This window comes from Lissotriton vulgaris, unplaced genomic scaffold, assembly GCF_964263255.1.
Source record: "Lissotriton vulgaris unplaced genomic scaffold, aLisVul1.2 SCAFFOLD_1642, whole genome shotgun sequence".
NCBI lineage: Eukaryota > Metazoa > Chordata > Amphibia > Caudata > Salamandridae > Lissotriton > Lissotriton vulgaris.
The window spans coordinates 37,515-53,605 of record NW_028248131.1 but is presented as its reverse complement, the minus strand read 5'-3'; the positions used below and the strand labels follow the sequence as shown (position 1 = coordinate 53,605).

The window sequence follows — 16,091 nt, the reverse complement described above, 5'->3', positions numbered from 1 at the left end:
CTCGGATGAGAATCCGGCGGAAAGCGGAGAAGCCATAGAGGGGGAAAGCCAAGCTGTGGAGGTGATCGAAGAGGCTGAACCTGTGTTGGAACAAGTCGACGAAGGTCAAGACACTAGCGAGACCGAAGTCGCCTCAGGAGAAGAAAGCAATTGGGAGACTGAATCGGATACTGAACAAACTGAGAGTGACCAAGAGACTGGTCCAAGAACAAGGAGCAGAAGAACAAGGAGTGAAGAAGCCAGTTGGCCAGAAAGAAAGAAAAGGCCAAGCTCGGAAGAAAAGCAAGAAAGAACTCTTGTTCCGATCGCTGAAGAATCGGATCAGGAGGAAGAAACGACAGACTCAGGAACTGAGAGTCCACGAAGGTCGAGAAGGGTACGTGTGCCCTGCAGGAGGTACGCCACCCCAGAGTGGACTTATCTAGCAGATGTCTTGGGGACAGAAATCTGGGAGAGTGAAGAGTGTGAAAGTAATCGATCTCGATCCATTTGTGGCAGTGGAGATATGGATGTTGACGCCTGGACTCGAGACTGAGGGGTTACTGACTTTCACACTTCCCATACCCCCATACTTGAGTCGGATTAAGGATTTAGTGTTGAACAGATTACAATTTCCAACATTTGGTCATCAAATATCAGAGGAAGAAGACAAAGTCATTCGTTTTGAGTTATTGGAACTGGTTGCAAGAGCTGCAGGTACGAGAATAATTATTGATGCATAGAGACTTTTGTATATAAGCTATAAAGAAGAAGATAACCTAGCGCCGAGTGGAAAGAAAAATAAAATTAGGGTTTACATTTAGAGGACGGAGAAGAGTTAGGGTTGTCTGGTGTTAAAAATAAAGAGACATTGTTGCGAAAAAGAGACTTTTGTTGATGAAAAGAACTTTGCAAACTAAGGACTGAACTGATAAACTTTTTCGCAAAGGAAGGAGTCACGCTGTTTTGACAACATGGAGAACGGCAACCCAAACAGAAAAGCTAGATGTATAATAGGTACACTTATAGCGATAGTGATATTTCTCATAATTACAGTAGTGACAATATCATACATAGTAGGACATGAAAACGATATAGAAATAGCAAATGAAAAATTTGTAACGACTTTGAAAACTGCTCTTGTGGGAAAGAAGGAGAAGAGCAATGTCATACGTGAAAAGGCGTTACTAGCAGATGAAACTCGTAGATTACACGTAGATGAGTCACAGGGAAACTTTAGGTCAAACGCATATGCAAAATTATTATACGAGTATATTGATGCCATGGAGGCCAAAGATTGCTACGTTTGTATGCAATTGCCGGCTTCTGTAGATGAGGGCATTCGATATCATCATCTCCCATTGACTTATGGGATAACATGTAGCTTACTGCTTAGTATATTTTATGGTAGAGAAGGATTTGAGTACTACTTTTCGAATTATGATTCGGTACTGCCTGAAGTTCCGAATTATAAGCAAATGAATAAGTGGGACTATTACAAAAAGGAGGATAGACTAGCCAAATTCTTTCTTCCTTGGGATACGTTAGATACATCATATGCACGCAGAAATAATCTGACTTGCAAAGTGTCAGAGGTAGAAAAGAAGTTTATAGGACAAGTAGATGATCGATACAGAAGGCAGAAAATTTTAAAAATGTCAGGACAATGGAAAACTGATTGGACCGAAGAAGAGAAGGCACATAAAAAGAAAGGTAGCAATGGTCCAATAGCACTGGATAGAACGCAGAAAGGAAAGTTATGTTTAACTCGAAGCAAGACATATTATGAGAGTGAATTTGTAGGTGAAGTTAGTTGCGAGCACTCTTTTAAATTAGAGTACTACACGAAGGATTTTATGAAAGGGATGCAAGCTATTCCTAATGTATATTTTGTGTGTGGGAGAAGTGCCTATGTAAAACTGCCTGACAATTGGTATGGTTCGTGTTACTTGGCAATTGTCTTCCCCAAAATATATCATGCAAAGGATTTAGCGATAATAGAAAGAAAGGCTTCGACAAGAATGAAAAGGGAAGTAGGTGATGCAGAAGTAGTAGGAGATGTATTTGGAGCGATGTTTCCGATGTTGGGTTTAATACTTAACGATGTTAAGATCAGGAGACTAGCTACAGTCGTAGATAGATTATCTGCAAGTACTGCAAGATCATTAATGCTAATAGAAGGTGAGATGCAATCGATCAGAGCAATGGTTCTTCAGAATCGACTTGCTCTTGATGTGATATTAGCAAAAGAAGGCGGAGTTTGTAAATCTTTGAAGGTTCAGGAATGTTGTACTTATATTCCTGATAATTCAAAACCACTTGAGAAGGTTATAAGAAACATTACACAGATTCACCGAGAAATCGAAGATTTGACAAAAATAAATGTTTGGGAAAAAGTAGGTAATGGAGTAGGAAAAGTTGGGAGTTGGTTTGCTAACCTTGGCAAAAGTATTATATGGTATATATTAAAACCTGTATTAATAGTATTAATTTGTATAATCTCATTGTTAGGATCTGTGAAACTATATAAATGGTATAGGTCGAACCAGTTACAAAGATCGATGAGAGATCAAGAAAGGAGATTAGCTGTTTTACAAGATCAACAGTATAAAAGTTTGAGAGCACTTGAAATGATGAAAAGAGGAAATGATGTAACTAGTTCGGTTTGAAAGGTGTTATTCAAATTGCTTTTAGTGATGACTCCTAAAAGTCATCAAAGGGGGGAACTGAGAGAGCGCAATTTGAACATAAAGTATATCATAGTCATATTTAGACGTATCTATTATAAACGTAGGAATATTGTGTAACGTGGGAATGAAATGCATATCGTAATGTGAATTGATGACTATAGCATAAAGTCAATTAAAATGATATCATGGTATAGGAAATGTATAACTGTATTCACTTTAGAATGTATTGGATTTAGAAGGCCGTATACGTAGTGGGCTAATATAGAAATGCCTACGAACAGTGGAACGTGCAGAGTAGAATTCATGTACGTGTGTAACTTTAAATGAAGAAACGTGCAAGGAGCATACACATAACGATGTAATCAATGAGAATATAAAGTTATGTTCCATGTATAGGGTTTATATTCTAGGTGTGAGATTATATTCTGTGTGAACTTTATATTCTATGTAAAGTCGTATTCGTGTAGAAGAAACGTATTTGCTAAAAGCGTTCACATATGAATGTATGTTAAAGGTTATATTGTGTAGAAGAAGTTGTAGGAATGTTAGAAGAGTTTAGGTCATTTGTGATTATAACCTGACTAACCAAGAGTTCGCAGGAGCATAGTACAATGTATGTAATTTAGTAGGCTCGCAGGAGTCGTGAATAGTCTTTACATGAAGGTGCGAGCCGAAGAGTCTAGCATTTGTTAGATTTAAGGTGACAAATGTCGAACAAAGTTTATTGCCTAAACATGAGAGGAGGCGATTGGAATTTGAACTTTGTTTTTGGATGACCATTCACAGGATCTCGTAAGGTCAGAGAAAGAGTTGTAATGTTAAGGTCTTGTTTAAGGTTATCTGACTTTGGATGAAAGTGTCAACTAAAAGTCGCCAACGAGAAGATGAAGATGACATCTAAGGAGAAGGGTCAACCTAACGGACGACGCGAAGAGATGAAGCAATGGAAAGAGCCAGAAACTGACATCATCGGGGAAAGTCCGTGGTGGGCGTCAAGGGGCGTTTCACCCACACTGTGATTGTGTATTTTAGGGACAGCACCCCGGGGAGGAGGTAGCAATTGGAGATTAGGAACAGCGAGGTGAATTGCTCAGAGCAAAGGCAAGGGTAGATGCCTTGAGCAGATGCGCTGAGAGAGATCAGAGCGCAAGGGAGCAGTAGGCCGAGGACCCTTAGAAGAGCGGATGGGTAGGCAGAGAGGGTACTGCTTCTTAAACTTAAGTTACCTTTAGAGGTTAAGAGAGTTTGAACTTCTTTGGAAGTCAAACTGCTGACACCTTTTTAGGGAAGAAACTTGCGAAGTAGGGATGTCACCTAGTATAGAGTAGGGACAGATGTAACTTGATTATTTTCTTTCTGTAGATGACGCAAGGGAACCACTCTACATCGAAGCTTTAAATTGCTGAGATTGGAATTGATTTTGTATTCTTTGTATACTTTGAGATTTATCCTGAGAGAATTGTAATTTGCATTCAGATTTGACTTTTATATAAAAATACTTAAACTTTATCAGTTGTAAGTGGTTCTTCGGAGTGGCGTCATTTAATGGGGATGACTAAACCTGTGTGGGGGTGGTCTTTTACTCAATGACAGATACGAGCGGTCCAAACTTTACGAATGAGATAAACTATTAAATTGATTATAAATTGATACCAAAATCTCATTCCCCGCAAGGCTTTATTTCACCTCATACTTACTTCTTCCACTACCCTACAATTTCGATTTACCTCTCTCTTGCAGGTTTTCATTCTTGCTTCCTCTGTTTTCCAGTCTCTTCCTCATTTCTCCCTTTTTCTGCATCAACGTCTCATGATGAAAAATACATCCAAGTCCCCAAAAATGAGTGAAGGCGCCCACCCACTCCCTGCAAACACTGGCATAAATTAAGCACTGGCACAGCCTCTAGCAGCAGTCCCCATTTTCCCTATTAGTCATTACCCCCTCTGGCCCAGCGGTGAACATCTCTCACAGGTGCCTGCCAGGATTGGGGCACTCCAGTAGGCGACGGGGGAACCATTCTTATGGTCTTTAACCACCGGAAGTGTGTGTGTCGTTGGTGCTTTGCAGCACTTCCGGGTTGCAGGGAGTGCGGTGCTTCTCTGGGTCGCCGGCGTTCTCTTGGGTGACCTGGAGCAGAGAATGCCAGGCTTCTCTAGGGGCGCTTTCGGTAGGGCTGCGGGGAGCTTCGGTGCACTTTTCAGCTGAGGCAACCTACATGCCTGCAATGCTGGGATGGTAAACGGCCTTGCGAAATTGTGGGCAAGTGTAACAGGTACTCCAACAGATCAGTGTCCTGTGTGGTGCGGCCCAAGGCCTATTGCTGACCAATGCCAGTTTCAAGACCCCTGCTACCAAATACCCTGCTATGACAGAGGGTTCTGTACAAACTTTGAGATTGATGGCTCTGTGCAGTTCATGTGGGGCTGGCCACAGGGGTTCTGAAGACAACACTGCTCCCTGGTTAATGCAAGTGCAACCAACACTTGTGCCAATGGTGCTCACTTTATAAACTGGAATGCTCACTACAATTGCACCTGTTCCCCAGGTGAGCAGGGCAAGAATTGCCTCAATGACGTGGATGAGAGCCGCTCTCGCAACGTCTGCCAAAGTGGTAGCATTCGCATTACTAGCCCGGCTTCTTCAAATACCAGCGTAGAAGTGGGTGGACTGGGCAGCTGTTCAAGAACATTTCTTCTACGTGCTCAATTACCCTAGCTTTTCTTGGCTTGTGTTCATCCACGTTGTTAGGAATCTAAGCGAGAGGGACGAGGGGGTAATGCTTCGATTACTGACCGGTAATAGCATTACTCCAAGTCCTTCTCTCGCTTAGATTCCTACCTCCCTCCTGGCCCTGTGTGTCCAGGCCAACTGTTTGTTTGGGGCTTATTGACGAAACAGGATGTATGAAAGGGGAGGAGCTTTTATGCTTGGGAAAGGGTCGGGAGACGCATGTAGGCCTCATGTCGTTAGGAACGTACGCGAGAGAAGGACTCAGAGTAATGCAATTACCGGTAAGTAATCGAAGCAGTATACCGTTGCCATGAACCACTTCCCCGGGCTCCCAACCTTCTCAGAAATAGCCTCCCTCTCCAGACTAGGCCCAACGTTGAGGAAAAAAAAAATCCCTGGGAAGCGGAGGGGCGGGAACGCGCCGCCAGCGCATCACTGTGTCTTCTGTGCAGGAAGTGTGCTAATTACTACGCAGTCCCTCAGGCCTGGCCTGAAATCCCCCGCTTACACCTCAGCTGTCTGCCTCAGGTGAAGATAAATGTAAGTGGGTGAATCTGCAGGGACTGAAATTACATATTTATGCAAGTCATTTTGATAAGCGGCAGGAGGGGGGAAGATTAATGGCCTCCGCTTGCGCTGGTGACGCTTCTGCTCTAGTTTCAGTAGCTCAGTAAAAAGGGGGATTCCACGCCAGAGTATGAATGAAGTAGTGTGTGGAGGAGGGGCATTGCTGTGTAATAGCTTTACGCATACAGTGAGTTAACAACAAAACACCCTTGCAAGCAAATGGTACAATAGCTAACCTGCTGCAGTGTTCTGCATATTACACGCAGGAGCGCAGGTTTGAATCCTGGCGCCCGACTCACATGTGCATCTTTCCGATGTGGTAAAATACACTTGTAGACCAGCCGCGGCCCATGCAGGTAAGAGCGGTGGGGCGGCCCATGCAGGTAAGAGCGATGGGGCGGCCCTTGCAGGTAAGAGCGGTGAAGCAGCCCATACAGGTAAGAGTGGTGAGGCGGCCCATACAGGTAAGGCGGTAGAGCCCAGTGAGGGGGGTCGCCACAGACGACGAGCAAAAAATAATTAGGTATTTAATTTTCCCTTGTCATCATCTGTCGAAATAACCCCCCCCCCCCCCCCCTCCCTCAAACCAGGCTCCACCGCTCTTACCTGTACAGGCCGCGGCCGCTTGTAGAAAGTGCCTGCATTTGGGAACACCTACCACAGGCAGTTTGGTTTGTACCATGTGCTATATATATTGGCAATATTTATTACCCACACATCCAAACCTACATTTCGTTCATTTCTGAGGATATTTAGCTTCCAAAACCAACAATAAAAAAAACACCAAAAAAACGAATTATGATGGGTTATTCATAGAGGTGCGCGTAAATTGCTTTTGCGTAACTGTATGAAAGTGTGGCTGAATTATCCAAAATTACGAATAATTATGCAAAATGTAAAACGGGCATATGACGCTTTTTTTTAGCACAAAATGCATTCTTGTGTCCTCGGAATTTGCATTTTTCTCTTAAAATATGCTGCAAAAATTCAAAAGCACTGCAAAGAACAGCCGCTCACATTCCATTGTTCACGTTGATCCCATGCTTTTGCAATACATTATTACTGCAAATGGTGTGTAATTACATAATGTGACGTAGTAGTGAAATTGCAAGTAACATGGGGAACACAAAATTACACTAATTCTGCCAGTGTATTTCGCCCAGGCCTATTTATTTGCCAAGGAGCTCATTTAAAAGGTAGATAGTAATGAGACATTCACCAAAAAATACCAAATGTCCTGAACACTCACCTCTTCCAGAGTGCTTCCAGCCTACTTTCTGTACAACAGTGAATAACGCCTAAGCTGTGTATTACTCTAGCTACCTACAGCTTTTAGAATTTTTGAATTTGTGTGTTGCCATCTAAATACAGACTGGAGATGGGTCTGCCATTTTTAATTGGAAGTCAGATGAGAAGTTCTAGAAAAAAACTCTAGTTTAATTGATAAGAATTTAGACCACCACGTTTAGAGGGCGAGGTAAACATTTCCAGCACCTTCCTAAAATATCCAAGCAGAAAAGATACCAGAATCCCTCCATGTGAGAGCAAACACTAGCCCCTGCTTCAGAAAGCTGGAATGTGGGCAACCACAAGAAATGGACCTTTAAAAAGTACCCGCGAAGAAAAATAAACAGCCCAAGGGTTGAAGCACATACGAGGAATAGGCACTTTATGGGCAGCACTCCACAGGAGCAACAACTCGAGAGCCACCAAAACCTAGTGCAATCATCAGGCCTCACAGAGGACCAACAGTGCAACAATCCAACATGGCACCCAAAGATGCTAAGATAGGCTAAGTCCACAAAGACCAGTGTCCCTGTCCATCGCCGAGATGGTTTCCAGGTTGAGAAGCACAGAAACAGTGTTTCATTTTGCCAGTGGTGGGTGCAGTTGTTCAGTTTGTGTGGAACTTCACTTGGGTGCTTGATGTCATGTGGACTTACTTTAGGAGTAATTACAGAGGTCAGTGTATTTTGCTGGCCTATAAGTTGTAGCCTACAGGTCTCTGATCAAGGATGGAGGCAAGCGAGAAAGGATGGGGTGTAAGCATGGTAGTCAGGCCGTTTTTCAAAATAAAGGGAGAAGTAGTGATATGGGGAGACGGTATAATTATGAGGGGGGAAAGATTTGTACCTCCTGAACTTTTGCACCAAAGACAGAAGCAGTCAACTCAAGAGGGACATATAAGACAGGCACTTTGAGAAAGCTGAAGGAAACTTTTTGGTGGCCGCAGACATATGAAGAGGTGTTGCGATGGGTGACGGGATGTAAAGCGTAAAGAGCGAGGGAGAAAAGTTGAAAGTAAGTGGAGACAAAGTTCAACATTTGATTGATCTGGGTGTCCGCTGGATACGTGTCTTTGGACTTTATCGGACCCATGTGGAACCTACCAATGTCGACACGCTTTGCAGTGGTTATGGTCGATTTACAAAGAAGGTGGTTGGACGCAGAGTTTGTCAAGGAGATAACCGTGTCCAGCAAGATTAATGTTTTGAGGAAAGGGTTGCCGAGGGATGGTGCACAATGGCTCCCTTGTTAATGATAATGAGCCTCAACTGAGTCCCAGAGAACGGACACATTTCTTGGAATGGAATAGTATGAAACACTGCAGGATGAGTGTGCATCACCCAGTCTTATGGCCCATGGCCGAAAGAGCAACCACATCATTAAAGGAGTGCCTGGGCAGGCTTCGAAGAGTAATTTGGATGCGGACAAGGTATGGAAGACTTGGTGTGGTTGTACCGCACTTGTGTGAATGGTGTCACAGGTAGATCACAGTTCTTGATAATGGCCACAGAAGCAAATACGAACTTGGTTGTTTAGTTTTTTGAAAGAAATGGTGAATGGGATACAGAAAGGAAGTGAGACCAAAAAAAGACAATGAGTGTTGGAGGCTGGTTGAGGAAGGTGATTGGTTAAAAGTGTGACCGGAGCGGACAGGGCCTGTACAGGTTCAAGGGCCTCTACACAGTTAGAAGAAGAGGAACATAAACCAATATCGTCATCATTGGAAAATTTCATCCCTCTTACAGAGGAGCTCTTTTTTACCCTAGCCCATAATGTGTCATCAGGGTCGCCTCTAGACCCCCTTCCGCATAGGATCTGGAAGGAATATGGGCCACAGCTGTTTCCTTGGATGCATCAGATTTGTCGCCAATCCCTTGAGGAAGGCACAGTGCCGGAAGCATGGAAACAGGCAGTGGTCACTCCCCTGCTAAAAAAGCCTTTGCTGGACCCTACTATTCCGGCACACTTCAGGCCCATATCCCTCCTGCCCTACCCGATAAAATCGTGGAAAGGCTGGTCAGCAGATCCCTGTCAGGATATTTGGAAGACAATTGTCTAGTGGACAAGAACCAATTTGGCTTCCGCCCAGGCCACGGAACAGAAACTGCATTGGCAACCATGTTGGACAACCTTCGAATGCGAGCCGACATTGGCAATTCCTCAGTCTTGGTGCTGTTGGACATGTCGGCCGCATTCGATACGGTTAGCCATGCAGTTCTGCTAAGTAGGCTGGAAAAACTGGGCGTGAAGGGCAAGGCCCTGAGGTGGATAAAAATCCTACCTGACAGGCAGACAACAGATGGTGACCCTAGCACCCTTTTCATCTTCCAAGTCCCCAGTCAGTCATGGAGTACCTCAGGGCTCCTCGATCAGCCGTATTCTTTTTAATATCTATCTGCAGCCTTTGATCCCCATGATCAAATCTTATGGAATAGATTTGATAAATTACGCTGACAACACCCAACTGGTGTTCTCCTTAGAAGGACGACAGGCGGTGACCATGGAGACCTTTCAGAACTGCATGAGCAGGGTCTCCAGATGGCTGAAAATAAACTCCCTCCAATTTAACGAGGGTAAGACAGAGGTAGTCTATTGCTCGTCAGCCAAACTGAGTCAGCAACCTTCCTATGAGATCAGGCTTGCGCCGGGAGCTGATCCTTGCATCCCAGTCAAGACTGTGCGCAATTTAGGGGTAATGTTTGACGCAGATCTCCAAATGACCTCTCAGACCAATAAAACCATCAGTGTCTGCTTTGGATTGCTTAAAGCGCTCAGACAGATTCTGCCCCTTCTGCCTGATGAGTCTAGACCGCTAGTGGTTAGGAGTGTGATCCTGGCCAGACTGGACTACTGTAACTCCCTATATCTAGGGGCCCCCTTATACATCTTACAGGGGCTCCAGAGAGTCCAGTCCATAGCGGCCAAGCTGGCACTTAAAAGACCTCGCAGCTCTTCCACTACGCTGGCGCTCAGAGATCTACACTGGCTGCCAATCGGGAGTAGAGTCGCTTTTAAGTCCTTATGTATTGTGTATAGAGCCCTGCACAACACGGGTCCTATTCCTTTACAGGAAAGGCTCAACTGGTATAAGCCTACCAGGTCCCTGCGTTCCTCTAGCCTGGGTTTGGCAGCAACCACCAGAATCAGGAGATCGAGGATGGGAGGCAGAGCCTTCTGCACATCCGCATCTAGGATGTGGAACGAGCTTCCCCAGAACATCAGGCAAATTGACACCCTGCTTGGATTTAGAAAGAGTCTGAAAACATGGCTGTTTGCCAAAGTTTAATCCCCTTGACTCCATTTAATAGAACTGGCGGCTGTTTTACATGTCATGACAGCCAGTGTATTGTTGTTCCATCTGACTACTTCCTGTTTGGGCGCCAGGATACCCGTAGGGTGACAGTTGCGCGATACAAATAATAAATACAATACAATACAATACAGAGGTTCTAGCAAGAGAATGCTACATGGAACCAGACGATGGTCCAAATCAGAGGCGGCTGGGAGGGAACGGGGGAGGGTTGAAAATATATATATTTTTTTTAATTACCTTTTCCGATGGCCGCCTCTCTCCTCTACTTCTCTGCTCTTCCTGACTCCAGTCCGGAAGAAGCTGCAGAAAGCACCCGGCACACAGGCTTCCATGAGCCAATAACAGAGCTGCAATGCAGCATTGTGATTGGTCTAAGCGCCGTGGATCGGCGCTCATATAGGGACAGGGAGCCTGTGCATATTCCCCACCAGGCTGTCCATTACAGCCTGGTAGGAAATATGCAAAGTGTGCATGACTGCTTGGTCAGCCGTTTTGGCCGGCCAAGCAGTCATGCGCACTTAAGGGCCTATTACGATGGAGGATTTTCCGCATCCTCTGGGCCGGCGGAAGCCACCGCCGGCCCGGAGGATGCCGAAAATCCTCTACGGACCCACCAAAGACCCACCGCCACATTAGGATGGCTGGTGGGTCCTGGTTTCCGCCCGCAGCTTTCCCGCCGTGGTTGGCTTACAACTGTGGCGGAAAAGCTCTAATATGGTGACGGTGTCTCTCAGACACCGTCAGCCAGATTAGGATGGGCTGTGAAACATGCTTTTCCACGGCGGCTTTTCCGCCGTGGAAAAGCATGTGTAACTTCACTGCGGGGGCCCGTTGCGGGCCCCCTGGGTGAAGGGTGGTGGGGGGTGCACATGGGGGGTGCCTATGGTACCCCCCTGCATTTGTATGCAGAAATCGACAGGCACCGCACGGTGCCTGCCGTTTCTGCATACAAATGCAATGTATGTATTTTTACCATTGCGGCGGATGCAGCTTGAAGCCGCACCCGCTGCAATGGTAAAAATAGAGGATGTGACCGCCAGGGTGGCGGTCACATCCTAATTGCACAGGAGGGAACTCCGCAGGCCATGCGGAGGTTCCCTCCTACTCTATGGTGGCGGACAGACTCAGGTCCGTCCGCCATCATAATCGGCCCCTTAGTGTGCACAGTCCACTCCTCCTCCCACCCTGAGTAACAAGCCCCACTCCGCCCAAACCCAGCCTGCAACAACCAAAAATAAAACGATAACCTTTTTAACGCCTTAACTGCTTTGAACGTCCCACGCCAGTGCGGAACGTTCGAAGAAACGGGTGGGCCCGTGTCGGCCAACGGACCTGCGCAGCACTACCGATGTAGTGCTTGTGATGCAGCGAATGGGTTAAAATAGTTTGATTTTTGCCGTTGTAGCTGCTCTAAGAGCAGTGGGCCGACGCTCCTCCGCCTTAAGGAGCCAACACTGGTCCAAAGTGGAACAGGAGGAGCGTGGCGTCGTACTAAAGGGATGCTGGTTGCAAGGACGCAAGTACTAAACTGGCAGAGGGAGGGGACGGATGGATGTAAAGGAGTAATGCTGTTGATGTAGAATTAGTGCAGAGCAACTGAGAGAGGGGAACCAGGGGCCGAAAGAGGCAGCGGTGATGGGGCAGTGAGGGAACACGAGTCTAGGAGGACCAACATGGGCAGAGTGAGGCGAGCTGCCAACAGCCTACACAATTATGAGCGGTGATTTGCAGGTCAAATCGTGCGACTGAGTCACATTAACGTTCTGTTTTCTTTTCATTAAACTGATGGTTAATTTTCCCCTTATTTACTTCATGTAAATGTTAAGAGTTTTACAATGTAATTCATCTCCCCTTCCCGAGTGCTAACAATTTCGATGTGTAAGTTTTTCCCTTATTGTTTATGAATGTTTATGTTATAGAGAGTGGGGTGTGGTGTAGTTTTAACTTGTCCATAACTACGCTGGGGTTCTCTTTGATGTCAGATGGAATTGCTGTGTAGGTTTTAGAGGTCCGTTATGGTTGAGCTGGCCTAAGGACGCCTCCTAGGAGTTGTACAACCCTTATAATAAAGTTCTGCTGGTCCTATTACTGAGTACCAAGGGAAGTGAGCAGCACCACTTTTTGGGGGGTTTGCAGGAGGCAGGTCCTATATTTCAGGGTCAGACTTTGACCCAGATTAAAAGAAAGAGAAGTAGAAAAGGAAGAAAGAAGAGAAAGGCAGGAAGACAGTGATAAAGTGGGGATAATGAGAACCAATTATAGAGAGGTAAATAAAATAAGCTGAAAAGGTAGGTTGGTGAAAGAGAAATGTGGGGTAATCAAAATGGGACCCTTGTTATTCGGCAACCCCGGCTTTTCAGACTACCCCGAAGAACGTCATCTTCTTGCTCCTGCAAATATATCTATCAAAATGAAGCACCAGGCAGCTGTAACTATGTGACCTGTAACTCGCTGATCCTGTAACTTGTAATACACTAATTCTTATGTAAAGCGCTCTGATATCTCCAGGTCTAGCCAGTGCTATATAAAACTTTATGAATAAATAAATAAAATAAATAAGGTCTGTCTCAACCGCCAATAGTGAAACATAAACGAAAGGACGCCCGTCTCCCTGCATCACCGTAACTATAAATAACAATATTCCTTTCAGCCGTTGATTGAATTGACAAGTAAATGCTGGCCATAACAGATGCTCGAAATAAATAATTCAACCAGCTGCTCGAATCCAATTCGCGTCTCACTACATTTCCGTAGTAGTTATTGCCACTCAAATCCCGCCTACTGAACGCTCCCATTGGCTGCTTTCCTCGTCAGTCACTCCTCTCCCCGTTGCTATTGGTTGACGGTGGGGATGATGCTTCGTCCCTTGCACGCTGCTCTCGCGCAGGCCGGGGGGGGGTTCCCGCCACGACGCCCCCTCCCAGCTCCTCACCTTGAAGTCCCGGAGCCTCTCGAGCTGCTCGGGGCTCAGGGCCCCGGGGTCGCTGGGCTCCAGCGCAGACTCCGTGTCCGCCATGTCCTCTGGAGGTAAGCGAAGGCCGAGACGCGTCAGCGTCGCTATGGGAACCGGCCAGTCACGTGACTGAAGCCAGCCGCTCTGACGTCATTGGAGGTGTTTGATTGCTTTCATCCCACAGACATGCCTAGTGACGGTGAATCATCGCCCCCCTGAGTTTTGCAGCGTTGTAAACAGCCGGGTTAAGACGTCCCAAGGTCAAAAACAAAGCAGTAGCTTATTGTGTCCAGTATGCACAGGTGACCTGGATCAGGGCTTTAAGTGGGATGCAAAAAGTGGAGGGTCTCTTATAGGGCGTGGCCTATGCAATTAAGGACATGGCTTAAACAAGTACACTCAATTTCTGTGATCCCTATAGTGTGCCACCTAACCACTATTTTGATGCAAGATTAAGTTAAACAAATATAAACTGAAGCTATATTGCTAACATGCATTACCTAAACATTTTTTTCATGCATTGTTCAGAAATCTATAAAGTGTTATTTGCCAGTAAAGTATAAGGCATGAATGTAGGGACTTGTTTAAATGTCCGTTTTTAATTATTACTAACTGGTATGAGGCCCGCAGGGACCCGGCTAACTTAAAGGCCTGCCCTTGATACTTGCAGGTAATAGCTTGACTCTATGTCAATGAGGATGCCGAGTTCCTGTTCTGGGTTTTCGTATGTTGCACTGACATGCTGGTGGCTGCTTTTCCCAAAGAAAATACTGGCTATATGTTCGCCTTCTAATATTCTGCAAAGGCCCAGACACCATTCTTACTAATCAGTAGTCATTTTAACATTGCCTTTCTCTCTTTGTTACTTTCATGGTCAGTCAGGTGGCGTTAAGGCAGATAAAGAACACATTTTAAAATGTTTTCTTCTCACACTTAATGTTTAAATTATGTGCTGTTAAGGGTCAGGAATACTGGGTTTAGGAGATTTTTCCTAATGTTTGCACCAGCAGGGAATTCAGATGGCCGAAATGACAGTGGCTAAGTGACAGACCAGGCCAGTGCCTCGCTAACTCGGATCAGGAACACAGGCTGCCAAGAGCAATCTCAGGCCTGTAGTACTGGTTGCCAAGAGCCAGTCTGCCCCACAATCTCAGGCTTGTAGTACCGGTTGCCCAGAGTTAGTCTGCCCCAATCTCAGGCCTGTAGTACTGGTTGCCAAGGGCCAGTCTGCCCCACAATCTCAGGCCTGTAGTACTGATTGCCCAGAGTTAGTCTGCGCTACAATCTCAGGTCTGCAGCACTGGTTGCCTAGAGTAAGTCTGCCCGCAATATCATGTCTGCATGTCTGTAGCACTGGTTGCCAAGAGCCAGTCTACCCCACAATCTCAGGCCTGTAGTACTGGTTGCCAAGAGTTAGTCTGCCCCACAATCTCAGGCCTGTAGGAATGGTTGCCAAGGGCCAGTCTACCCCACAATCTCATGCCTGTGTTACTGGTTGCCAAGAGTTAGTCTGCCCCACAATCTCAGGCCTGTAGTACTGGTTGCCAAGAGCCAGTCTGCCCCACAATCTCAGGCCTGTAGTACTGGTTGCCCAGAGTTAGTCTGCCCCACAATCTCAGGCCTGTAGTACTGGTTGCCCATAGTTAGTCTGCCCCACAATCTCAGGTCTGTAGTACTGGTTGCCCCGAGTTAGTCTGCCCCACAATCTCAGGCCTGTAGTACTGGTTGCCAAGGGCCAGTCTGCCCCACAATCTCAGGTCTGTAGTACTGGTTGCCCCGAGTTAGTCTGCCCCACAATCTCAGGCCTGTAGTACTAGTTGCCAAGGGCCAGTCTGCCCCACAATCTCAGGCCTGCAGCACTGGTTGCCAAGGGCCAGTCTGCCCCACAATCTCAGGCCTGTAGTACTGGTTGCCAAGGGCCAGTCTGCCCCACAATCTCAGGCCTGTAGTACTGATTGCCCAGAGTTAGTCTGCACTACAATCTCAGGCCTGTAGTACTGGTTGCCAAGGGCCAGTCTGCCCACAATCTCAGGCCTGTAGTACTGATTGCCCAGAGTTAGTCTGCACTACAATCTCAGGTCTGCAGCACTGGTTGCCTAGAGTAAGTCTGCCCGCAATATCATGTCTGCATGTCTGTAGCACTGGTTGCCCAGAGTTAGTCTGCCTGCAATCTCAGGTCTGCAGCACTGGTTGCCTAGAGTAAGTCTGCCCGCAATATCATGTCTGCATGTCTGTAGCACTGGTTGCCAAGAGCCAGTCTGCCCCGCAATCTCAGGCCTGTAGCACTGGTTGCACAGAGTTAGTGTGCCCCCCAATCTCAGGCGTGCAGCACTGGTTGCCTGGAGTTAGTCTGCCCCTCAATCTCAGGCGTGCAGCACTGGTTGCCAAGAGCCAGTCTGCCCCTCAATCTCAGGCGTGCAGCGCTGGTTGCCTGGAGTTAGTCTGCCCTTGCATCTCTAGCCTGAAGCAATAGCCGCCAGAGCCATGCTGCCCTGCAATCTCAGTCCTGGAGTACTGGATGCTCAAGTCCAGTTTGCTTTGCAATCTCCGGTTCGGAGCACTGGCGGGGCTG

At 46.4% G+C, this 16,091-nt stretch overlaps 1 protein-coding gene across 1 annotated transcript in view; it reads right to left on the bottom strand.

The window, feature by feature from the left end:
- Positions 1 to 13,624, bottom strand: part of LOC147664922 (RIIa domain-containing protein 1-like) — a 54,875-nt gene extending 41,251 nt beyond the window's left edge. Inside the window, exon 1 of the mRNA XM_086949888.1 lies at positions 13,499 to 13,624. Coding sequence (XP_086806014.1) covers positions 13,499 to 13,582 — 84 coding nt within the window. The 5' untranslated portion in view covers positions 13,583 to 13,624. The remainder of the gene's footprint in view (positions 1 to 13,498) is intronic.
- Positions 13,625 to 16,091: the final 2,467 nt, after the last annotated feature.